The sequence below is a fragment of the Pseudoliparis swirei genome, chromosome 22 (assembly GCF_029220125.1).
Source record: "Pseudoliparis swirei isolate HS2019 ecotype Mariana Trench chromosome 22, NWPU_hadal_v1, whole genome shotgun sequence".
NCBI lineage: Eukaryota > Metazoa > Chordata > Actinopteri > Perciformes > Liparidae > Pseudoliparis > Pseudoliparis swirei.
The window spans coordinates 18,100,139-18,126,050 of NC_079409.1; the positions used below are offsets into that span (position 1 = coordinate 18,100,139).

The 25,912-nt window shown below is 42.9% G+C and overlaps 1 protein-coding gene across 10 annotated transcripts in view; it reads left to right on the forward strand.

The window, feature by feature from the left end:
* Positions 1–4,440: 4,440 nt before the first annotated feature.
* Positions 4,441–25,912, forward strand: part of cobl (cordon-bleu WH2 repeat protein) — a 60,023-nt gene continuing 38,551 nt past the window's right edge. For 2 of the 10 annotated variants that reach the window (XM_056443502.1, XM_056443507.1), the window contains exons 1-8: positions 4,441–4,537; positions 4,773–4,875; positions 13,771–13,828; positions 18,809–18,997; positions 21,049–21,255; positions 23,093–23,321; positions 24,737–24,781; positions 25,538–25,626. In XM_056443502.1, the coding sequence (XP_056299477.1) occupies positions 4,847–4,875; positions 13,771–13,828; positions 18,809–18,997; positions 21,049–21,255; positions 23,093–23,321; positions 24,737–24,781; positions 25,538–25,626 (846 nt within the window). In that variant the 5' untranslated portion in view covers positions 4,441–4,537; positions 4,773–4,846. The other 8 variants (XM_056443504.1, XM_056443511.1, XM_056443506.1 and 5 more) reach the window with 6 other exon arrangements.

A 25,912-nucleotide genomic window follows, 5' to 3' on the forward strand; every position in this document is an offset into this window, starting at 1 on the left:
TTCCCAACAGCCATAACAGACACACACACATTCAATGCATCACATTATGTGGTTCAGATACAGCTGCCTGTGATTATACACTTGACCAGTAGGTGGTTTCGTGAGCACATGAAGCTTCGAGAAATGAACCCTTTCTCGAACCAATTGGCTGAAGTGGTTCGATGCCTCATGAGGCTTCATCTCACCATCACTACACTTGACCAGTAGGTGGTTTCGTGAGCACATGAACCCTTTCTCGAACCAATTGGCTGAAGTGGTTCGATGCCTCATGAGGCTTCATCTCACCATCACTATTTTTAAACCAATATTTAATTCTGAATTACAGGTAACACAGGACGACAAACACGAACCAAACAGTACAAGCCACACTGGGGAATGCTACAAACAAGGTTTAAATACACAGGCAAGGTGAAGGTGATTGGACACTGGGGAACGAGACACAGGTGGACACAATGAGGGCGGGGCCAGCAATCACACAGAAGGAAACAATCAGCCACTTGGTTCGCTGAACCGACGTACTGCGGAGGGTCCGGGTCACATTTGTGATCCGGCTGTCAAAAACGTATTGATCCACCGCGTGGTTTAGGTTAGTTCGCCGTCTGGTTTTTACATTGATGCAGCGGAGCAGACAGACAGCGCGTTTTTTTGCGACGTGGTAGGCCTACGGCCCGATTATACATAACTTTAAGCCTCAATACAATTTAAATGGATTAGTTGACATTTTATAATTTAATGGGGGTCCAATGGAAATGCAATCGCTTTTAAATTCTCAAGTGGCCGTTTGAGGAATAGCAGTTTTTGATAACCATAATTATAACTAAGTTCAATTGACTTCTTGAAAATTACAATTTATTGAACTGGCTTAACACCTGAGTTGGACTACCGAAAACGTATACAACTAAGTTGTAATTGTATAAATCATAATGATAAGTTGAAGTAAATTACAGAACGACGTTATCATGACTTATTGTTCAAATCCCTTTTTACAGTGTACCTCATACATCATACATGTATTCCATGTATATCATTATTTTGGACCTATTATTGGGTATAATGGTATTTAAGTTACTTCCATTGGGAATTCATTTGAACTGTTATTGTGTGTGCCTTAGTTGATTAATGTTTTAAGACTATGTACGTATTTGACTAATACATTTAGTATAAAGCATAATTCCCAAGGACTGGGTCGGGATCCATAGATGGGTCGCAGGAGATCTCATTGAAGTCCCTAAATAAATGAGCAGAACTTCCTCCAGTCTTTTATGTCACCTTTTTATATCTGCAATACACCTCTCAAAGTAAACGCAAATAAATGAAGTGTATTGTATTGCTGACAGCGGTGTATTAAGGCTCAGGTATTAGAAATAATCACAAACAAATAGTTCTTCAACAACAACATTACAATGCTCCACATACAGGCGACATGCAACACATGTACAATTGTCAAAGTGCATTCACCTGACATGATAATATCTCAGTGATGTCTCGTCCTGTCAGGTGTCGTCAGTGGCTGCTCGTCAGGGATCCTTATTTCTCTCTCTGGATCTTAATATGAATGTGTCATCTGTCTCAACGTCTGTTTGTATTAATGCCTAGCACAGAAAGAGAAGTGCAGCTGTTATTTCCTGTGTGTCCCCAAGTGTGACTTCAAGATCCTTATCAGGTGCCCACGAGATCACAACGCATGTTCGATGTAGACCAATCAAATAGCAAACTGGCACATCACAACAAAGCATGTGGCCACAAGCTAACAGACGTTCCCACTTACTTGCTCAAACTAAATTTGTTACCAAATAGAATCATATAAAAAGTGAGTAGTTTGAGTGTTTGATGAATAAGGGTTACCATCTGGTTAGAATTATAGCTATTTTTTACGCCTTTGTAATATCGACTAATCTGTAATTCAATCAAAGCAATGATGATATAGATTTAGTCATGGTCAGCATTATTACCATCTGACAATCAATCAGGGGGTGATGTTGCAGTACATTTTGGTGAGAGGGAGACCCTTTTGTTCGCTACATTTAAAGCTTAAAGTAAGTGAAATATTAGTCAAATGTATTTATTGTTAGTTTCTGGATTCGAGCAAAAACACAGTATTACCATCAGACCCTATACTTTGAAAAGTGGTCTGTGTAATGATAATGATATTAACTTAATGCTGTGTGACGGTGTCCAGTTTTAAGCGAAATATTGCGGTTTCTGTTGTTATGAAGACATTATTCTACATATTCATATTCTTCTTATTCTTATTGTTAACGTAATGCTTATTCAGCCTTGACTGTTCATTAACGAACTATCTGTGAAGCACCAGATCAGATGGATTTGCAGCACAGACTGGTGTGCTGGAAAGTGTGCGAGTGGTCTATGGCCGACCCCTTGTGGTGAAGAATCATGCCTCAGCTGTGCAGGGAGATGTCACTCGAGCATGAGAGCACAAGGCATGCTGGGAGAAAAGATTTGAATTCTCATCATGGATGAAATGTAATGAGACATTATGCGAGGAAGCTAAATTAAGACTCAAACTTGTTGTTATCTCATATCAGCAGTAGTAGTAACATCGACGGTATTCCACGTTAGGTTGCATCGACCTGAACGTGCAATAACGTCGATGTTACTACTACTGCCTATATATTCATAATCATACCTGCAAACTCATGAGGGGTGAAAAAGGTGACAACGGGGGGTGCAGGTGACTTTTTTTGTTTTGTTGTCACCACACCACATCCACGTTGTTTGAAGCCTCAAAGCTTTTAGAACCACAACTACAGTCATTTTATTGCTCTGACCACAAATCTAAATAATGATAATAAAGAGTTTAAGAACAAAAGGTTCTCCGCTCTGACTCAGCCCTATAATGATAGTAATAACAAATATACATTGTCATTATATATAATATGGTTAAAGTCATTCATGAACTAACTTCCTTTTTTTTTGCCTGAACAGTCCTCATGGACTTCTCCCTGAATCTGTTCTGTCTCTACCTGTTTGTCACGATACTCATATTATAACTTCTATACATATTACATACCTGCTATAAATATCATGATACCCGATACCAGAATTCAATACACCATACAAACAATATGGTACCATAATTACGAGACTGGTATATTTATCTATAATAGTAATAAATAAAACATCTGTATGGTTCACTTTTTACCAACTTTTTCAACACTTAACAAATGACAGTAATATTAGTATTAATACAGCCAGATATGAATGAAACTACATGGTTCCATCATAGCATTGATTATACACTATGAGGCCGTTAGTCTCTGACCAGATGATCCACAGTTCATCAGGATGAGCAGCTGGAGAGTTACAGAACTTTACAGACAAACATTTCACTTCTGGCATCTTTTTATTTTTTAAGCCGAAGTCTCTAAAGCTGCGCCACTTCTCTCGCTGTGAGCTGCGCAGTGTGCGCAGACAGCTCGACACGGAGCAGCGCGTGCGCTCTGATCGCTCTCTTAATGAAGTATCGATACTAAAAATATGCTAAATCACATCGTGTTTAACGTACGGGTACTTTGTTAGCATCGCTACACCGTGCAGCGTGACAGGAGTAGATGTAGCGGGCTAACATTCAAGCTAACCTGAACCCCCAAACGCTGTGGACATCTGAACGCTGATTGGCCGAGACGCGACACGTCCCATCAAAGATGTTTTATTGCGAAGAGCAACACTTCACACTTTTCTCCGCGTCTCACTGCAATCTCAACGGCAGCGGGCCAGGTGACCCCCCCAAAAACTCTTCGGATCTCCACGATTCACGTGGATGACCTATTTTGAGTTCAAAAAGGTGAATTTCACCGAAAGGTGACAAGTTTGCAGGTATGCATAATACTAAGTCTAGCAATGACGACAGCAAAGTATTTTAACTTAGAAGCGTATCGCAATATTTTCTCTGAAACCTAATGTTATTACATTTATTTAGTGTTTGTGTCTTCATCGTGGACCGTATGATCTCTACCCGGGTCGTCGCTCTCCAGCTGCCGCTCATTGAATTCCCAATGAGGATGATTGACCTGCGATTTGCTGACGAAGGCGATCTGGAGAGAGCTGCACCAAGTTAGAAAGACGCAGCAGCAACATACAGGAAGTCCCGTGGCACTGCCTTCAAAAGAAAAGAGCACGATCTCAGTGACAGTCCAACATGCACACGTTGCATGCTTTGTACACGGATGACATGTAATATACATTGATTAGGTAAAATATTTAAATGCGTCTCACACCTGTAATTCGCACCCGATCGGTGTACCTTTTAATAATGTTTTACTCCTCATACGTACTACAGGCTCGGAATATACAGAGAGGTATGTGTGTGTGTGTGTGGGGGGGGGGGGGGGGGGGAGGAGTCCTCGTTAAATGCGATTACCTTGCATGAACTCTTATTTTGAAATGTCTGGCCGGAAGTGTAACTCGGTAATTTGGTTATTTGGAGCTCGAGGGGAAAGTCTGCCGGAGGGACCGCGAAGATTATATCAAGTGGATTTGACAAATAACCCGAGTCGGTCGGAGCCTTCTGACGACAGTAAGTTGGCCCTAAAATACTGAACATGTATCATTTATCGGTTCTAGTCAGCGGTTACTTTGCGGTCGTTGTGCTTCGGGACCCATTGGACTGTCACTTCGGCGCACTGTCACTTTGTTGAACCTGTGACATAAAATACAAAGTTGTTTTGTTCATTTACAAAAGTAGTCGTATTTGGTCGAAATAATTTCGAAACCGCAACAAATAAATCTCGGTTCGGTGTGCTAACTCGCAGGTGATAGCTTGATGGATGTCCGACGGGTCTAAGGAGCGACAGCGGACCTCCGGAGTTGGACCGTAATCACTGCAATGAGCGAGTCCTCCAAACCGCCTTCAGGGTAAGTCCTTAAAAAATACAAAACATGACGTTTATATTCTTCCTCTGACAATTAACACAACTTGGAACGAACTTTTTCGATAATTAATCTTATTTAACCTCGGGAGGAGTGGCCTCTAAAAAGATGTGCGCAAATAAAATGCAACATTTATTGTCTCAATACCAAGTTTCACATATTTATATTACTATTGTATATTTTCCAAGTAGCCTAATTAAATTATTTGTTGTCTTATAGGCCTAACAGTAATTCAGTTTAATTAAAGTGCACTATAGTGCACTTATTCCTCTATAGCGGTTTATAATTACACTTAATATAGCTTGGCCGCCCCATGACCAACGCATAGAGGGTTCCAGATCAGACAACCAGCGCGAGCCGCTCTGGAGAAGAGCAGCTGGCGTGGCCTTTTATTTGCTGGCGGGACAACAACAACAACAACAACAACAAGAGCAGCAACAACTGTGCTGTCCACAATTTGCTTTTTAATTGTGTCGGGTTTTTTCGGCCCTCGTGAGGACAGCGCAGTGATATTTATTCAGCTTCTTTTCTTTCGTTTTTTACAACGTGCTGTTGGATTATATATGAGAAACATAGCGTGATATCAACAACAACAATAACTAACAAAAACAGTGTCCATAAATTAGGTTGCTCCTCATTTGTTTGAGGTAAATGTCTCTTGGCCTTTCAGATATCATTGTGAGAAAAGTAAATGTCAGTGGTTTCCAAAAATGAAGAATGGCTAGATTACAGTCCATGTCAAGTTTGTGCAAATTGTCATTAAATAGGAGTAAAGATTGTGTTAATTTATCAAATCTTTCTTTTCATAATATCTTAATGACAGAATGGTATAAGACAACATGTTTCACCATAGCCTTTCATGTCTTTGTTTAAAAAAAAGAACATTGTTATTGCAATGAACTAATCTGTAACTAATTCAAGGTAGAGTTATGATGCCTTTTGTGAGTCACTCACTGACCAAGTATGATCCTGCATCAGCATAATTGTGTGCTAGCTCCGATAATAGCTGTTTACTAGAGTCACAAGGTGCAGACTTCATAAACTCTTAAATCCGCCTTGGGATGGGCTTTCTGTCCATCCTGTTGTCATGTTAGAGGACTCACACCTCCTTAACCATCATGCATCAGCTCTTTCATGACCCCTTTAGACTCCTCCATCCTACAGTAGGCGTGTGGTTGAAGGCTAAACGGCACCTGGTAGACCGTACATCGAGGGTGTTCTTTAGTGGCAACAAGAGCAGGGTGTGAAGCAGTTAGAGTGTCGATAAGTTAAATAAGGTTTGCTCTGTTTCCCCTCTGATCTTTCAAGTAAAGGTCCCCTTTAACCAGATACTCCTAAACACTGTGATTTCAGACACTTAAGAGCTTTTTGGCCAAATAACAAAGTAGACTGGTTACAGAGTCAGTTGGCAGTGGACCCCAAATGCCTCTTTTATCCGGTCAGTGTTTGACATTTCTGTCCATATAAATTACCATGACAACTCCCTTTGTGTCGTGATCTCTCTTTCGTCATCGCACAGGGAGTCGCTACTTTACTGTATAGCCCTGTCCTAATGAAACACAGCTCATACAAACTAAATGAACATGTCTCACGCTCACAAGTGAGGAGGGAAAGAGACTGCTCTTTTGAGCGAAGGGAAATGTGTTTATCTGGCTGTTAAAACAAAATTTTATCTGTTTAAGATTAACATGCCTTTATGTCCTTTACGTTCCTCACCTCCCATAGACTAAATGAGTGTATTGCTCAGAGTGTGTTGAGATCAAGATCATGCCAAATCTGGACCATAGTCTGGCAGCTTGGCTCCAAATTAATGTCATCAAGATATCAAATGATTTAAACCAGAGTACATGTTTGGTCTTTTGGTGTGAGTTGGAGCATCATGTATGGTAACTGCAGTAGCAGTTGTATTCCTCTCCCTTAAAGTCGGCATACTCCATAGTCTTCTACTCTGGTAATAATGCGCCTGTCTGCCTAAATGCTTGTTTGTCTGTTGAGTCCAGAAGCCTCTGATTAATGTGGTTTTGTTAAATGCTCAACATTTTAGGATCCAATCCCACAAAGCAATAAGGAAGAGACCTATATAAACAATGGCAGAATTAAGAGAGAACTGCTCGAATAAACTCTTTTCCCCCAAAGTATTTCACGAGGCTGAACGGACCCTTTTTCCCGTTTTTTCCCCGTTCGTCTTGTCTGGAGATGCGACCACGTGTGACGTCTGAACCTTGTGTTTAGTGTGAGTTTACGTTGGTCACATGGCTCAGCCCCCAGTGATGCTCAACCACTAACCTCCTGATGTCGACAAACACATTGGTTGCCACCCATTACCAAGCAGGCTTCCTCAAAGGGCCTCATGAAGTGAAGGGAATAGATAATTAAAAAATCCTCAGCACTCTACGTCCTCATTTTGTGCTGCCTCGCCATTGGTAGATTGCACGTTTTATTTGAAATGTGTCTTTTTGTTTGTGTTAGCATCCCTTCTGTTTCTATTCTGTTTTAAAACTTACCCACAGTAAGACCAAGCTTGCAGATTTCACAGATAAATACAGTATGGGATTACAACATAACTGTCCTGCGCTTAGCGCACACCCAGAGATAATTACTGTCCACCAACTGCCCTGTTGGCTCTTATGGGCACCGTGCATCCACACCAGCTGCTAAACACACATTCATTTGAAGCTGTGCCCACTGGACTAAAATGTCAGTCTTCCCCCTCTGCGTGGTATTTGAATGCCATGTGTGTCTGTCAATCCGCATTCTTTCTTAATATACTCTCAGAGAGAGAGAGGCGATGTGTTGTCAGATAGCGTAATCCCTCGGTGCTGTTTGTCTTCCTGCCGTGGTCTCAGACGATGGGGAGATTTGGAGACGGATGCAGGCACAAGCTCCCCACCCACAACAAGCATGTCGACTAGAAGATTATGGTTAATGTGGTCGGCCCACAAGCTCAGCCCTGTTGACGAAGGGAGGCTCCATCTTTTATTTTATTTATTTTTCTTCTTCTCTCTCACATGAAGGCTAGAATGTATCTGCTTTTAGAAAACAGGGACGTGTTTTAGTGTATGTGGTCACATCTGGATATATAGGGTTATTTTTAGGATTGGGTACATTATACTCCTGTGAAAACTGAGATGGGCAAGAGAGAGAGTTCTTGAGGCTACGCGGTCAAGATGTATCTGGTAATATCTGCTATATCCAGCATCCTTGTTATACATAGAGAGGGTGTGGATGCAATGCTCCCACAAGTTTGTTATTTGCGAATAGAAGTTTAATTGATTGGATCAAAAAGCATACCATAACACCTTTGTTGATTGTATGGTTTTAATAAGGAGTCGCTGTGTGGCAGAAATATAGCACGGGACTGATTGGTGAAGCTTATGATTGTTGAACTTTGCCCCATGCATGATTTATTTCTCTGTACACATGAAGTAGTTCACTTCTCTTAAAGTAACTCCTGAAAGGTTTCCACCCTTATTCACATGCTATAAGAACAGACCGCCTCTGTGTGTATTTAATTAACACTTATGGCACAGTCAAGTGTGGTTAATGCTTTAAGCAGGAGTTCGCTGTAGGTACAGGCACAGGAGGATTACATAAGGGCTCCTCTCGTCTGTGCTCAAATCGAAGCAGCGGCGGCTCTCTGAACGCCACGCCGTGATACATCAAAAACATTTGAGGCATCAAGACTGGCTGTATTTATAGATTGTTGTTCTCCTTAGGCCCCACTCCGGTGTCTCACCTTTTTTTCCTGCTATCTGCCAACCTCTGTCCTTGGTGAAAGAAAACATTGGCAGACGCCCTTAACAACAAAGTACGCCTGCATGTGTATCGCTCTCAAGTATCTGTCGTACAGTGTATCTGTCGTACTGTTTGGCAGCTGTTGTGGGCCGATCAGAGATTTATTTCTGGAAGCCTGCAGTCATATGTTAGTCATTGTGGTATGTGGTGTTTGTCAGAGTGTGTGTGTGTGTGTGTGTGTGTGTGTGTGTCCACGCGCAGACTGGACGGACTCCTCTCACACCAGCTGACGCTCCATAGCAGCAGTATCGCCTGATAAGGCTGAGGTGGAGGAGTGCACTTTCTATTGCACAAGCTATGATGGTGTTGCTCCTGGTGTGTAACCCATTAGCAGCGCTGCTGTCTTGATTGGAGAGAAAACCCCGAACAAACGCTGCCTCCTTGTCAGGAGGTGTGGCATCGCTATCTAAAAGTATAATCATATCTTCCCCATTACCTACTGGAATGGTAAGGGAGCGAGCTTATGACATGCACAACATACATATATATGGATATATATATACTGTGTTTATATATATATATATACACTGTATATATATATATTTGTAGTTGCAAAAACTAGATCCATTAGTTAGAACCTCATTAGAGATACTGAGATGTTTGTACTGTATCAACTGATTTGTATTTTCTTCGAATCAAAGGATCCGAGGGAGCTTTAAAGCTGTAATGCAAGTGTTTCTCTTCTTGTTTCCCTCGCAAGAGCTCTCTCTAATTGAACATGCAGCTTAGGGAATAGGGAACAGACTAATTATTATTTCCTGCTGTTTTGCCTCTACATGCCACCTCTCCTTCCTTTCTTCTCTGATGTTGGACTCCGCCCATCTTTGCTTTTTCTATTCCCTTTCTTGTTGCCATGTGGGGTCACCTGAGATTCTCTCATCCCTCCCTCTCACCAACCGCCATTATCGCTCCTTCCCTTTTCCCTCTGTTCCTCCTCGGCTGTGGGCCATCCACAAGCTTGATGTCTGCTTGAGCTGGTGCACAGTATCTCATATCACGTTGCACTTACAAAGACAAATATGAACAATGTAAATCCATAATGTGACTCAACAGTCGATTTATTTATCTCCCCATGTGTGATTCGAATACATGCATCAATAAGGAAAACACCAGCACTCCGGGATCTTGCTTTGACATTGACAGTGATTTGAGTTGAAATGTCAGAGGATCAAAGGTCAAGGAGCTCAACTGATAACTATGGGCTGAAATTAATGAAGTGTCTTGAAACAACTGACGTGTTAAAGAAAGAATGGGAATCTTTTTAGCAAAGGTCAACAGGAATGTGATTAACAGTTGTTTGAGTAACGTCTTCAAAGGAAAGAGAGACTTGTTTTTTCCCCCCAGCTGTTCAGACAAAGAGGCATGCGGCTTCCTGCTCCTATTTATGGAGAATTATTGTTATGGAATATGTCTCATACAGCGGCTCTGGGTCAGCGGTCACAAGAGGCCACATTGACCATTTGTCAAGAAAGGAGGGGAGGAGGGAGTGCTGTTACTGTAAGAGGATTTCTCTCCTTTAAGTAGGTGTGAAACAGATACTCCTGGATCCCCGGTCACTGGCGTAATTTGAGGTCATTGAAATATATTAACGTAAACCCCTCAAACAACTGTAAGGAGTGTAAGCAACCTAATTGATCCCAAAGAGTATCAATTCATTAGGCACCCGAGGTGTGGCATTGTCTTTTCTTTTTTTAGCTCCCTGGGGTTATTATGTTACTGACTTGAGCAGATTGTGCTTTGCTCTAAACTGGTTGTATTAGTCTTCACTTTATAATCAGGTTAACCAGGGACTATTCTTATTTTAAATGCTGGGACCATAGTATATACATGGTAGTAGCGCCGGGCAAACATGATCATGTATTATCTTTCAGTGTAATCATAACAACAAAATCATATATATTGAGATACTGTGATACACAATTACATTGTCTAAATTAACAATAACGAGCACTTATAACAATTTTGGGGGAACTTACTATATCTGAAGATCGCTGTTTTTGTTTTTACATCTCACTTTATGTTACCATTCAGTTCACAGCTAATAGCAAATGTTTCAATTTCTCATTTTGCTCATTTCGCAGTTAAACCGATGAATGAGAGAGTAAGTATTTAATTGAAACATCCGTATTCAAAAATAGCCGTAGCGGTAACCTGTCTGTTATACAAAGCCCTTGATTATGCATTACTTCAATCATTTAATTGGAAAAGATATAAACTAAAATAGCTTTCTTCACTGAGTTATGGTCACTCCCACTTCATCTTTCAGGACTAGGGGTTGCAGGATTGCATTGGTATTTTGATGTGGGGTCTTTTGGTAATTGGTATGTACAATGAGGTGTTAGAACAAACTGTTGTTGACCGCTATAAATATAGGAGTTTATTAATTTTAGAGAATTGTTTAGTTATTTTAAAACCATGTGTGGAAGGGTTTCATCTAATGGTAAATGGACCTGTACTTGTATGGCATCATTCACCCATTCACACCATACACTGATGTGAGGAGCTTCCACCTGCACATCAGCAGTAACTAACATTCATACACTATTCACAGACAGGCACTGCAACGGGAACAATTTTGGGTTACAGTGTCTTGCCCATGTTGCAAGGTCATGGTGAACCACCTCTGTAGTGTGAATAAAGAGGGTCAGAGTATCATTGCCATCGAGCTACTTTACTCATTGCATTGCCGTGGGGTGTTTTTTATCCACATGGCTGGTAATATGAGCAACAAGGCATGTGCTGAATTAGGAAGTTGAGTGCCTAGCAACTGTATACATGCTTTACTGGGCTCATATGTCTCCAATACTACCAATACAGTACACAACATCTCGTTCTGTATTTCCCTTGTTTTGGCCATTCTCTTTTCTGCTTCTCTTTTCTCTGGATCACTTGTGTGCATTTCCCCCCAAGATCGACAGCTGCTACTAAACTGAGGTCTGCACTCTTACGCAGTCAAGTAGTATAAATATAGGTTGCCATGGGCACACCGTGACACCAGAGGGGTATGCTGGCAAGGCAGCAGGACTGTGTGTCAGGGGACTCTGGGTCCAGGATGTGTATAATAATAATAATCTATTTTATATAGCGCTTCTCAAGGCACCCGAAGTCGCTTTACATAGTCTAGAGTCCAGTAGTCATACACACACACAGTCATACCGGTGGTGGTAACCTACATCAGGAGCCACAGCTGCAGACTGACGGAAGCGTGGCTGCTAATCAGCGCCTACGGCCCCTCCGACCACCACCAACATTCATTCACATCCATACGAACCGGGGTGAGGCTGCGGTGCATGTCTTTATGATGGTGGGGGAAACCGGAGTACCCGGAGTAAACCCACGCAGGCACGAGGAGAACATGCAAACTCCACACAGAAAGGACCTGGAACCACCGGGATTCGACCCCAGGGCCTTCTTGCTGTGAGGCGACAGTGCTAACCACTGAGCCACCGTGCTGCTGTATCATTCACACTGTCAATCGAAAACTCAAGGGTTGGGTGTGGTCTTGAAGTGGCACTCGAGTATAACGTGTGCTTACTTTGTTGATGTTCCGACTGTATCTCCAAATTCATATTCTATGTTTTTTTAGGGTAGGATCATGAACTGTGGATTATTTTTACAATTGCAGAGTGGAGCAAATCAAATGTATTTAGCAGTATTGCTTTGAATATTGTTTCCTCTCCCGAGTTGCCGAATGATATACCAAAGTATATCATCATTGACATTGCTATTATTGAACTTTTAGGTTCAATGGCTTGCTCAAGGACGGGTCGAGCTCAGGGACTGAGGTCGGGGATCAAAATGTACTGCCATCCAACCACCAACCTTGCTATTGATAGCCAACCTCCTCGACTAAGCTACTGCCGCCTTTTCGTTCTCAAACTGTCTTTAAAGCCATTTATAGGAAATGATAGTTTGATATGTCGAGAAACTTAAACATTAAACAGAATAATATCTTGCAGGTATGGTAGATGATCAGTAAATGTCCACAAGGCCAACTACAATGTTTTAGGTGTTTAAACACACTGCAATGTCTGCTCTGACGACAGAGCTGGAGATCTGTTTGACACGGCCGAACCGATCTATAACGCAACCTCTCCTCGCTTTAAGAAAAGGTCAGGTAACAATGTGGCCTATGTTTGTGTGCATTGAAGAGTGAAGACAGCCTTTGGTCTTTTTTACTTGTCAGTACGATATAAATAGTTGTGTTAATCAAAGGTTGAATGCATTTTTTACATAAATCCTTTATTCCACATCACAGAGATTTGGGTTCATCCATTGCAGGGCTCCAGACTGCGACCAAATGGTCGCATTTTGCGCCTCAAATTAGACACAGTGCAAGTAATTTGTCTCACACTAAAGAGTATCTAACTGGATGTCCATGTCTCTGACCTGGGACCCGTGTGGCTGTTCGTCTTCGGCAGTGCTTCTCTGACTGACTTCCTAACTTCACAAGTGTGGCTCTGTCTGCTGCCTTCATTCATAGTTTGATTTCCTCACTTCCACAGCAGGACGTTGTTGTTTGGAGTGGTCCAGTCAGTCTATCTGCCTCTGTTATTCTCTGTAACATTGCATTGTAGGTCTCAGTAACAGACTTACTGACCGTTTTACCATTTGGGACTTATCAACATCACATACTACTTAAATGTTAACTAGAGCATTAGTTTTAAGGCGTAAGAGAATATTAGCGGACATAGCAGAATATATTTGTACCCCTTGTAAATGGAATATGTTGTGGTGGGGTGATGCTGAGCGAGCACAGTTCTGAGCATAAACTAATATGTTCCATTATGTCTATGGCTGTAATAAATACAGCCACTGACAGTTACTTTTTCCCCCAGCAAAATCGGGAAGCTAGTCTCCAGTGTGTCTGAGCACTGTTATGTAATTAAATTTGTCAACTAACAATAGTCATCCGGGTGTGACGTTCAGGGATTTGCATTGTGTGTGCAGACCTCCTGCCAACCTGTAATTTTAGGGGCATTTCTTTTTTTGCATACGCTCTGCAATTATCTGATATGTTTTCCATCTCTGTGTGGGCAGTTTTTAATGTGTGTATAGTTTAAATTTTGTCCTATTTTCACACAGATCTGTATCTTTGAAACAACACTCTGCTTCTCTCACATCCGGACTTGATTCATCCCAGGTGACTTCATAAGGAGGGAGCATGGTTGTATTTGGGTCATGGAGGAAGTAGACTTACGTACATGCACTTACACACACACAGACATGCAGACACTCAGACTAATCTGTTAACAAGGCAATCAGACAGACAGCAACATAGGAAGACTGTTTGGCTGCGTACAGGCCTACGTCTACCTACAAAAGTATGGCGTAATTGATTTATGCCATGTTGACAGGAAGTAAACACCTGGTCAGATTGTTCATCTTGTTTACACCGTACTTGGTCAGATATTGCATCATCATATTTTATTAATTTGACTATTTCATTTGTAAAACATGTCTGTTATTAATACAGCTTCAAACTCTTCTTACCAAAAATGACCAGCCAGAATTGTTATGATCACTTAGCTCTCTAGACACACACACAGGGTTTTACAGGATTGAGCTGTAGTTTATGCTATTAAGAAGGACATACATGTCATGAATCTGCTAGATCATACATCCAGCATCAATTTCATATTACGTATCCAGGTAACCTGCCTCCTCATTGCATATACAGTAGGTGTTTTGTGTTCACTTTGTTTTATAGCTGCTCACATGTTGTCCTGGAAGATTTTATACGATGTGAGTCTGCACCTTTGGCAGTTTGAGATGAACTCGGCATTTATTTGTTAATTTCAATGCCATAAACACATTTACAAAGAGTTCAAATAGGATAGTGAAAGAATATATCCCTGTTAATGGTGTTTAGTCAAGTGAAAATAACTGAGTGGTTCTGAGAGGCCCATTAGTAACCGTGTGTGTGTGAGAGCTCATTTGTAACTCAGTCCCGGTGGCAGCTCAGCACTTTACTGCCTTCGTTCCCTGCTTCTCCTTTGCTCCCTCACTCTTTCTCTCTCCGTTTACGCTCGCTCATCCTTACTCGGTGGGAGACGAGGATTTTCCTAAAGGAGTCTTTGTGCGCGTTAGAGAGAGGTGGAGAGAGAGAGAGAGAGAGAGAGAGAGGGAGACAGAGAGAGAGAGGGAAATGCTATGGTGAGACTCGCCGCAGGCTAAATGGAGAGAAGGATACTAGCTGACTGTGTTAAGCTTGGCCGGGGCCCAGTCCTCTCACAGTTTCACAGAGCCCGGTTCGGTTTACTTTTGACTGACCAGAAAAATCCAAACATTTCACACATTTACAGGTCTCTTAGCTGCTTCTGTTTGTTTTTAAATGCCCTTTTTAGTCAGAGCACCTTGCAGTCCATGATTAGAAATTATCTGTACTGTGTTTACATTCGTGGCCAGATGATGATCCGCGCTGTCAAACTGTGAAGTGAGGTCCGACTTTCCCATGAGACTTTCCCGTGATGTGTCCACTGTAAAACCCTTTCTACATTGCATAATGAGTCAATGACACTCTGGGTTGATAGCCGACTCAGCTGTTAATGGTTAACTGTGGCCAGGTTAGAGTCCGCTCACTGTGCTATGTAACATGCATTCTTACTTCACTGCACTATCCTTGCCTTTTAAACTGGGCAGCAGCACCATGAAGGACACCGGATTAATACACCGCTGGATTTGACAGACACTATCCCTGTGAGAGTGTGCCTCTTCCTTTGAGCTGGGTTTCTAAACAGCCTGACACGTGTTTTTGACGTGAGTGGGATGTTTTTCTTTTCGTTATCTCGGGCTAATATTTGTGCTGTGGATACAGATAGACAGAGAGAGTCGTGCTGAAATGTGTGCTAAAGAGGAGCCGTTTGTCATTGTTTGCAGAATGAAGTGCTGAAGATTTCTGTCTAATCAGCTGTGTCTGTCAGGCGAAGTACAGTTGATGTCGAGCCAAAGTCAAATGGGCGGAGAGCAGCATGCCATTGACATCTGCCACCTCTCCACCTGCAGGAGTCGTGGTGTGAATGTGGTTTGCTCTTTTTATCTGGGTTGTTTTTGTGAAGTTAATTAATCCTTGTGTGCATCTGAGTTAATCAAATCGGAATCAGAATCAGAAACAGTTTTATTGCCAGGAATGTTTACACAAACGAGGAATTTTTTTTGGCGGTAGGTGCAACATTTGGACATGACAAACAACAATCATCACGACAGAAAGACAACAAATAATGTGAAAGTGTTTGGGTGTGTGCTTCAAGTGATGTGTGCTTTAGTTAAAAGTGTATGTTACATGTGGCGTGTGTTTAAGTTAAAGTGCATGTAAATAAAGTGACATGTGTGTGGAGGAGGCCTCAAGTTAAAGTGCATGTTAAAGTGACGTGTGTGGAGGCCTCCAGGAGGGAAGAAGAAGGAGGAGGGAGGAGGAGTAGGAGGAAGAGGAAGGAGGCGGGAAGAAGGAGGAGAGAGGAAGGTGGAAGAAGAGGTGGTAGTCCTGGGGGTGACAGTCAGTCAGTGGGGGATCCGGGCTCCATTGATGAGCCCGACTGCCGACGGAAAAACTTTTGGTGTGGCGGGAGGTCTTTGTCCTGATGGACGCAGCCTCCTCCCAGAGGGAGGGACTCGAACAGGAGTGTCCAGGATGGGAGGGTCAGCGACAATCTTTCTGGCCCGCTTCAGTGACCTGGAAGTGAACAGGACCTGGAGGAAGGCAGATTGCAGCCAATAACCCTCTCGGCCGAGCGGATGATGCTCTGCAGCCTGCACTTGTCTTTGGCTGTGGCTGCAGGGTGCCAGACGGTGATGGAGGAGCAGATGATGGACTCAACGATGGCCGTGTAGAATTGTACCATCATTTCCCTGGCAGGTTGAATTTCCTCAGCTGCCTCAGGAAGAACATCCTCTGCTGGGCCTTCTTGGTGATGGAGCCGATGTTCAGCTCCCACTTGAGGTCCTGGGTGATGATGGAGCCCAGGAAGCGGAAGGACTCCACAGCGTCGACGGGGGAGTCACACAGGATGAGAGGGGCGGGTGGGGCTGCATTCCTCCTGAAATCCACAACCATCTCCACTGTCTTTAGAGCGTTGAGCTCCAGGTTGTTCTGGCTGCACCAGGTCACCAGGTGGTCAGTCTCCCACCTGTAGGCGGTCTCGTCCCCACCAGAGATGAGCCCAATGAGGGTGGTGTCATCCGCGAACTTCAGGAGCATGACGGACTGGTGACTGTACAGCTGTTGGTGTACAGGGAGAACAGCAGAGGGGAAAGAACACAGCCTTGGGGGGAACCTGTGCTGGTGGTCCGGGAGCCTGAGACGTGTTTCCCCAGCCTCACGTGCTGCTTCCTGTCGGTCAGGAAGTCTGTGATCCACCTGCAGGTGGAGTCGGGCACGTGCAGCTGGGAGAGCTTGTCCTGCAGCAGGGACGGGATGATTGTATTGAAAGCAGAGCTGAAGTCCACAAACAGGATCCTGGAGTAGGTTCCTGGGGAGTCCAGATGCTGGAGGATGTAGTGAAGGGCCATGTTAACTGTGTCGTCTGCAGACCTGTTGGCTCTGTAGGCGAACTGCAGGGGGTCCAGGAGTGGGTCGGTGATGGTCTTGAGGTGTGACAGGACCAAGCGTTCAAAGGACTTCATGACCACAGAGGTCAGGCGACGGGCCTGTAGTCATTGAGTCCTGTGATCTTGGGTTTTTTTGGGACGGGGATGATGGTGGAGGCCTTGAAGCAGGCTGGAACGTGGCATGTCTCCAGGGAGGTGTTGAAGATGTCAGTGAACACCGGAGACAGCCGGTCAGCACAGTGCTTCAGGGTGGAGGGGGAGACGGAGTCCGGGCCCGCTGCTTTGCGGGGGTTCTGCTTTTTAAACAGCCTGTTGACGTCTCTCTCCAGGATGACGAGGGTCGTCGCTGAGTTGATGGAGGGTGCTCCAGAGGTGTGAGCCCCTGATGGGCTGGGGGAGGGTGGGCTGATGGTCTGTGGCTTGTTGATGGGGCTGTGGGGGATTGTCTCAGGACTGCTCCATTGTATTTCAAAGCGGCAGTAGAACTCATTGAGCTCGTCTGCCAGAAGCATGTTGTTCATGGAGTGGGGTGATTTGGGCCTGTAGTTGGTGATCTGCCTGAGCCCTCTCCAGACAGAAGCAGAGTCGTTTGCTGAGAGCTGCTGTTGCAGTTTCTCAGAGTACAGTCGTTTAGCATCTCTCACCGCCTTGCTAAACCTGTATTTTGACTCTGTGTACAGGTCCTTGTCCCCACTCCTGAATGCCTGGTCCTTCTGCAGTCTTAGCTTCCTGAGCTCCGCTGTGAATTATATGCTATAACTATTGTATAACTACAAAGATAGTTATTTTACAATCAGATGGTGTCAGTCAATGACAGTGAACCTAATGTTCACAAATTTGAGTATTACGTGTTGAGTATTTCTTTAAATAAACTGCACCGATATGGATTAAGATTCGATAAAGGATGTTGTTTGTGTTAAACTAAGGCTGTTAATAATTTTCCTTTGCGAAAGCTTTTTGAAAGCAGACAGTACATGACTGTTTTCTGAAGAGGGCTCAGGAGTGTGAATAGAGGGGATGTTATGATGAATGAATCAATTCTTAGTTAGGACCAGATTTAATAATCAGCTGCTCAGGGGCGGGTCATCTTGACAACCAAAAGCGTCCGCTCAGCATATCTGTGGAGCGTCTTGTAATCGGAGTGCAGAGAGATGTGTAGCAAGCGGAAACCAAGAGACAGAACACAGTCATTGGTATTCAGGCTGCTCCTGAGGGGGCGGCAGTGGGTTGCGTTCCTTTAGCTGTTGTACTGTGTAACTGAGACTCGAGACAAACAAAAAAGGATCTACGCCATTTCATTTGTTTTAACAAGAATGAATAAAAGTGTGGTAACATTGGATCAGATGAATCAAGGTGTTTTGCGAAAGAAACAATGTATTGTTTACTTGACTTAATTAAAACGTAACATGTTCTCCATGAATCCGACAACAGATTAATGTACAACGTGTGAAATAAATACCTCTTTTTTACACTAAAGTCCCACATGGAAAATGTAATATCATCTAGGAAACTATTACAAACACCCAGAAGTTCATAATATTACTCTCTGTGTATCTCTGCCATTGTCATGTCCCAGGAAGAGAATGAAGGCACGTGCCCCACCTCCACCGCAGGCCCCTCTACCTGCCCCACGCAACATCTTCAGAAACGCAGTACCCGATGGGGGAAGGACATCAGGCATGGACGCCAAGGAGAACAGGCCCACTGTGGATCTACAGCTAACCCTACCACAGGGGAACCAGACATCGTTCACCGAGGATGGCAGGTGAGAGGGCAGAGAGGGGCACGCAAGCACAAATGTAATATCGTTGTATCATCCCCTTTACAGTGGTCTTTGGTCAGTTGTTTAGATTTCTATGAATACTGTTGTTTGACAGCAAAAGATCCATCTTAGCTATTGCTGAGCGTAACAATGTATGTTACTGTATGCTGACAAGACAAACTGCATGAGGCTCGTTTGTTGCGTCTAGGTCTGAGTTTGTTGCTGTGCCAATGGGGCCTTGACAAGGGTTCCTATTCCCAGTCCCAGCACACGCATCGTCCCAGAGAGTTGCCTAATGAAGGCTGTCCTGTTAATGCCCTCTGTCATGCCTCCTTAGTGCAGAACGACATGATGCTCTTTTGATCACCATAGGCAACCTTTAGGCTAGTATATGTACCTAAGCAAGTAATTAGTATAGTTTTATTATTATTGAAGGGAACTTTCTTTACTTCAACATGTGGAACTTTTCCAACTGCCTGTTAAAACCATTTCAAAAGGTTGTGTTTAGTATCGCAACCCTATTTTAGATCATTTTGGGGAAAGGAATAGGCTACGTAACAAAATCCCAGCCTTATGCTGTGGTAGTTAATGTGGTTATAACATATCGCAAAGGGTTCATAAATACAGAGATGTGTCAAAAATAACTGATACTACTGCAGCTCTGATTCTAGTAGTATGCTAATGTATCTTTATTTCATACAGTTCTTTAACCCAAACTGCATTAACAACTTCAAGATACAGAGAATTATTATTATTATTTCTTTTGTCATGATTGTAAAATCAAATGATGCAGACTACTGTTAAACTCAAGTTCAGCAGGAATGAACAATGCTAGGTGACATAACCACAGTGGTTAACAGGTTAACTGTAACATATTTAATACCACGTATGACCGTTCCCTTTGGAGAGTGGTTGTGTTGCGACTTTGTTTTTTGATGAACACACAATCTTCAAAATCATCTTAAGGAGCACTTAGCAACACGGGACACTGGGTCTGTTGATAGTGATAGTCAATGGCGTTCTTTGTAGTGCTAGCTCGCTCAGTTCTGTCATCGGATCTGGCCTTCCCAGAAAACATTGGAGACTGTCTCCTGGTTTCTTTCTCTGAGGGTTGACAGGTAGGACTGCAGGCCTCCTCATCAGCTGCAACGGACACACAAACAGACACACAAACAGGCACACAAACAGGCACACAAACAGGCACACAAACAGACACACAAACAGACACACAAACAGACACACAAACAGACACACAAACAGACACACAAACAGGCACACAAACAGACACACAAACAGGCACACAAACAGGCACACAAACAGGCACACAAACAGGCACACAAACAGGCACACAAACAGGCACACAAACAGACACACAAACAGACACACAAACAGACACACAAACAGGCACACAAACAGGCACACAAACAGGCATAAAGCAACGACTGCACAGATTCTCTTGTGGCCTAAAGTAGTTTTGCTCTATGCCACTTTGTTTTGTGCCTGCCATTTTGTTGTTGGAGACTCTAGTTCAGAGTTTCACGTCTAGATCAACCATACAAATAAAAAATCGACAACCTTCTGTTGTTGTTTTGGGCTCTTTGTTCTGTTGTTATTATTATAAGGACTGGATTGTATGGTTTTCATAATGGTCAGGTACATTTTCAGGTCGTATTAGTCGTGGTTAACACAACATGCTCAAGAAGTATTCAAACAGGAGGACTTGTTGCAAAGATAGCCTTTTAATCGTCATGTCAAAATCAGTGCTTTGGTATGTCTGTTTAAACAGCTCAGTGTTTAGTATCGTATCTTTTTGTATTTTGAGTGCATTTGAGTTCTGAATGTCTCTGCTTTTGACATCTTACGTGATTACTATTCCCTTTAGCAGAGCTCAAACTAAGTTAGTCTTTATAAACCCTATCTTCCTTTCTGCCTTCCTTTTATTCTCCCTCCTTCCCATCTCTTTCTGTGGTTCTTTCCTCTAAACTCCCCCCCCCCACCTCTCTTTCACTTTCTCTCCCTCCCTCCCCCGCTCTTCCCCTCCCTCCGTCAGTAAGGCGCTGATGGACATGCTTGTCGAGTTGTGTAGCCGCCACCATCTGAATCCAGCACTGCACACCCTGGAGCTGCTGTCGCCCGAGGGCCACTCTTTGGGGTTCAAGCCCAACGCTCTCCTGGGCTCCCTCGACGTGGCCTGTGTCCTCATTAAGGAGAAAGTCTGGGAGGAGAGAGTGGTGCGTAGACCGGCGCCCAAAGTGCCAGAGGTGAGTTACAGCGGAACCCGTTGGTGTTATTTGTATGCTCTTTTTGCCCTGTGCTTTCTATATTGGGTATTATACAGCAGATATAAAACCTGTTGGAATTAGGTTTGGTTAGGCTTGGCATGGATATCTGTGGGCTTTAAGACGGTGACATCTGATATGGTAACACATTACATCAAATTAAATAAGAATAGTTAAAATACACTTCTAAACTATCTCTGTTTTAGTTTTGGTAATTTGGATTACTGTCGTCTAGAATGGGCGTGAAAAAGCCCTTAATGTGACAGTGCAGTCTGCATAGCTCCTTGTCCCGTTGCCCAATGTAAAGTTCCTCCCTCCTCTACCTTTTACCTCTGACGGCTGGCAGAAAGCAAGGCCAGTGAAACCCGTAAGGGCCCATGCTAAGGTAGGAAGCCTATTAGGATTAACTGCCTCCGCATGACATTGGAGTTGATTCTTATGTAGTGGTTTCTCTGCCTTTTTTGTCTCGTTGTGATTGTTTTTTTCCAACTCATTTGCCTATCTGAACTTATTTCTCCTGAGCATTAGTCTCTTTGTCTCTCCCTTGTTCTCTGCTCTCCTCCTACAGTTTGAATATTTGATGAGTGACTTACCTTTAGTTACCATGCATTATTTCTCTGCTCTTCTCAGGGCTCACTGGCTGCTCTCTCTCTCCCTTTGACCCCACCAGGCCTCAGACTGACTGTTTCCGACGCTGCTACCTCTTCTCTGTTTTATCTGTATACACCAATGAATGCAGTCTACCATAGCATTTAAAAGGGATTGTAATATACCCTGTACGCTCATTGATATAAACGGGGTGGACATAAACGTTAGAAAAGACATTCCAAAACAATATGATACAAGGTTGATGCATTGCTATGCTTCTCTTTGATTGTAATGAAGTGTACATGGAGGTACTACTGTACCTCCATCAAGGTGCATAGCTACATGACTGTATGTCATTGCCTCTGTTAGTTTATCTGTCTGAGGACCAAACACTTTAAAGAACTACCAGTGAGATAAACGGAACAACACACACTCCCCAAAGTAAAAAACTACGAAATGCCCACGACTTTTGTCCAGCAACACCGACCACCTTAGGCAATGATGAACGACCCCTGTACCACTTTGACTATTCTGTCTGTTTCGGTTTATGACTGTTTTGACTGTGGAACTAATGTCTTACTGGGGAAGTTGCTACCTTTTGGCAAAAACCTGCTCAAGAGGAGACATATTTTTAATATTTCAGGTACTTGACTAGAGTGTGTTTTTTATAAAGGCTGATGCGATACACTTAGTGATGAAGACTGTTGTACACAGCGGCACTGCTGTCTCCATAATAGAACACTATGCAATGTTTAAGTTTTACTACCTAAATACACACATACACATGCACAGACATCATCATCTTTGGCCTATTAAATGGTCCCTTTTCTCTGTCCACAACCAAAGTCTAACCTTAAGTTACTCATTGTTTGGATGTCTTCCCCTATCTCTGCTTCTCTCATTTCCACATGTTTTACATTTCACGCGCTTTGTTCTTACTCTGTAATGCTCTGTCTGCTCTTTGGTTATTATGTTCAAGATTGGTATTGTGATGCTCAATGAATCGGATCCCTACTCGGTCAGTTATTGAGCTTTTGATTCTTTTTGTCTTATTTCTTCCATCAAGGCCGACCTATTTCCTTTTAGCCAACCGAGGACCTTCACTTTGCTTATCTTTTTATCCTGTTAGGATGCTGTTCAATGCCAGGAGAGGAAAGCCCGCTTTTGTGTTTGTTTATTTTATTTGTTTGTTCGCCATAAAATCCCCACCACTCTCCCCTCTCTGCAATAGAAAACAGTGCGTTTGATGGTGAACTACCACGGCAGCCAGAAGGCAGTGGTACGGGTCAACCCATTTGTACCACTACAGGCTCTGGTACCGGTCGTCTGTGACAAGTGCGAGTTTGAGCCGGCACATGTCCTGCTCCTGAAGGACAGCGTCAGTCGCCACGAGTTGCCACTGGACAAATCTTTAACCGAGCTGGGGATCAAGGAGCTCTACGTACACAATCAGAGTCTAGGTAAACCTTGACCTCTTGATTCTGTCTTTGTGATTTTCTATTTGGAGTTCAGTCACTTTTAGATGAAGTATTATTTTATGTATATTAAAACTGAAGTTCCCGGAAATGTAACCTCAAGTGGAAACAGACAATTTTTCCAAGTAGTATTAGTCGGTGCTGCTGTGGCAAAGACAACCAGAATGCTTCCCCTTTTTCCACAGAACTTAGCAACAACGCAGAGTTGCATTTGTTTTCCCACAGTTACTAGGTTGTTCCACCACGGGCCATATACACTACTGGGGATAGTAACTTCCAAGAACTTACATTAATACTCTTATAGCTACCGGGGAAAATAAAAGTGCTCTCCATTTGCTGTTTTTGTCTGTTTCAGTTCCCCAGGAGCTCGAACTCGGTGGCAGACAGAACTGCATAGTGAAAGCGAGGTTTCCAGGGAACCAATCTAAGCACTGATATTTTTTATTATTCAATAGCCATTACATTTTGCAATGTAAATTTTTCGGTATTTTAAATAGACTTGGTTTTTGAGAATTACCGAAAGCGAATTAAAGCAGATAAAAGACGTCATCATGGATACTGATAAGTGCCGTGGCTTTATTATGACGTATTATCTGATGTTAATGTAACTGCATATTGTTTGCAAAGAAAATACACTATCATTAGGGAATTCAATATCTTAACGTATAAGGAAAAGATACATATTGATTGAAAAGGTTTCAACTCGGAAATGTAGAAACGTTTTACATTGCACAGCAGAACTCATGTGAGCTTCTGTTTAGCGGCAGATAGTCAGCAGAAAGGCACCTCCACTCCCTCCCAACTGATTCAGGACAGCCTCTATGTGGCAAACTGGACTGTAGAGAACAAGGGTGTGGCCGCTGAGCCTGAATCCCTCCCATCATCAGAGCATGGTGCCCTCTGACCTTTTCATGGATGAGTACAGAAGGAAAGCTCGGGAGTAAAGTTTAGTGTCAACAGTGTTTACTTGCCTTTGCCACTTTAAACCAGATTGTACAGTGTAACATTGGGTCATGAGAATAAAGCTTGCTTTTGCCACAACAGTAAGTAGAACAAACTATGGATGTCTCGCGATCCCAGCCAGTAGAAGCCTTTTAATGGTTTCCAAATCAATGAGCCAAAAAACCCGGACCACGTTGTATTCTGCTGTATGGCATGACGAGCAATCACGCATCTGTAGACATGAGTTTTACCAGCATTAGTTACACCAGAGAATAAACATAAGCTTTTTTCGTCTTATCATGGAAGATGTACACGTTCTTTAGAGTGGTGAAACTCTACCAGCCGCGTTGTGCCGCTACAAAAAGTATAAATACGTCAGATCGATTGATTCTTTCTGATGCAGATCATTTATTCAATAAATGACTTGATGTGTTTTTAAAGCTTGTTATGTTTTCCAGTTCTCAGGCCTCAAAGGGCTTCTGCTCCAGCTCTTAACTACTCAGGTATTAGTCATGATACATCTTGTCTGTCTTAGTGTTGCTGGCTCCAACCATGTAGCCGTTTAACCCAACCCCCTGCTGCTTGCTCATTAACCCTGCTTCTTTGACTACGTTATACATGCTTGTTTCCTTGTTAGTCCGTATGACAGAAATCATTTTTGATTCATTGTCGTTGTGATACTTGTGTAAACATCATCTATGCCAGTCAATTTGAAATGATTTATGTTAAGTTTGCCTTTTCTTTTTTTTCCAGAATCCAAATAACCCAGTAGTATAGCTGTGTGATTGTTTTAATTGTTAGTTTATCTTCCCTCCCTGCCCTCAAGTCAACAGTCTTATCATGTCACGTTCTTACTTACTGCTGTGTGGACTGTGAAGGTTACACAGGAGTTGTCTTTGAGGAAAATAAAGCGATAGCGCCCTCTGCTGAGGGAACTTTGTTCAGGTCTATGTGAATAAAAACAAGTGGAGTATGTAGCCCATTCAAAAATGTTTTAAAAACGACCAATTAAAGAGCGTACAAATAATGTAAAGCAAATATATTGGATCTCTAAATCTCAGCAGCCGACTGTTTTGGCCATCACACTCTGAATTGTCTTGTTATTTAATCAACCTCCTCATGCTGTGATCATTTGGCACTCCTGTCTACTAAATTCCTCACACAAGTTTTCTATGCCTTAACCTGACTTTGCTTTTATCTGACACTATCATGTCCTCCTCCTCCTCCATCTCCTCCTCCTCCATCATTTCTTTTCCTAGACTCCATTCGCTCCAGTACTGCCAGTTTGGACAGAGCAGAGAAGAAAGGCCTCTTGGGTATCTTCCAATTCAGCAGAAGGAAAACCAAGGTACGACTTTTGTTTGTTTTAGTATTCCTCTCCCTTTTTTAAGAATTTCACTTTTAGCAGTGTACTTATGTGTTACTATCAAGCACGACATTGGTCATACATACAAAACGATGCATTGGATTCATAGGATTAACAGCACCTCTAAAGTCCTCATAACTGTCCACTAAGTTGGGCATGACTCATTTGCACAAGTCTCGTGAGAGATATGTGGTTGTGTAATAATTAACAAACTAACCTTGAGTATTGCATGCCATTCATACTTGCTCAGATTGATAGGCCAGGCAGG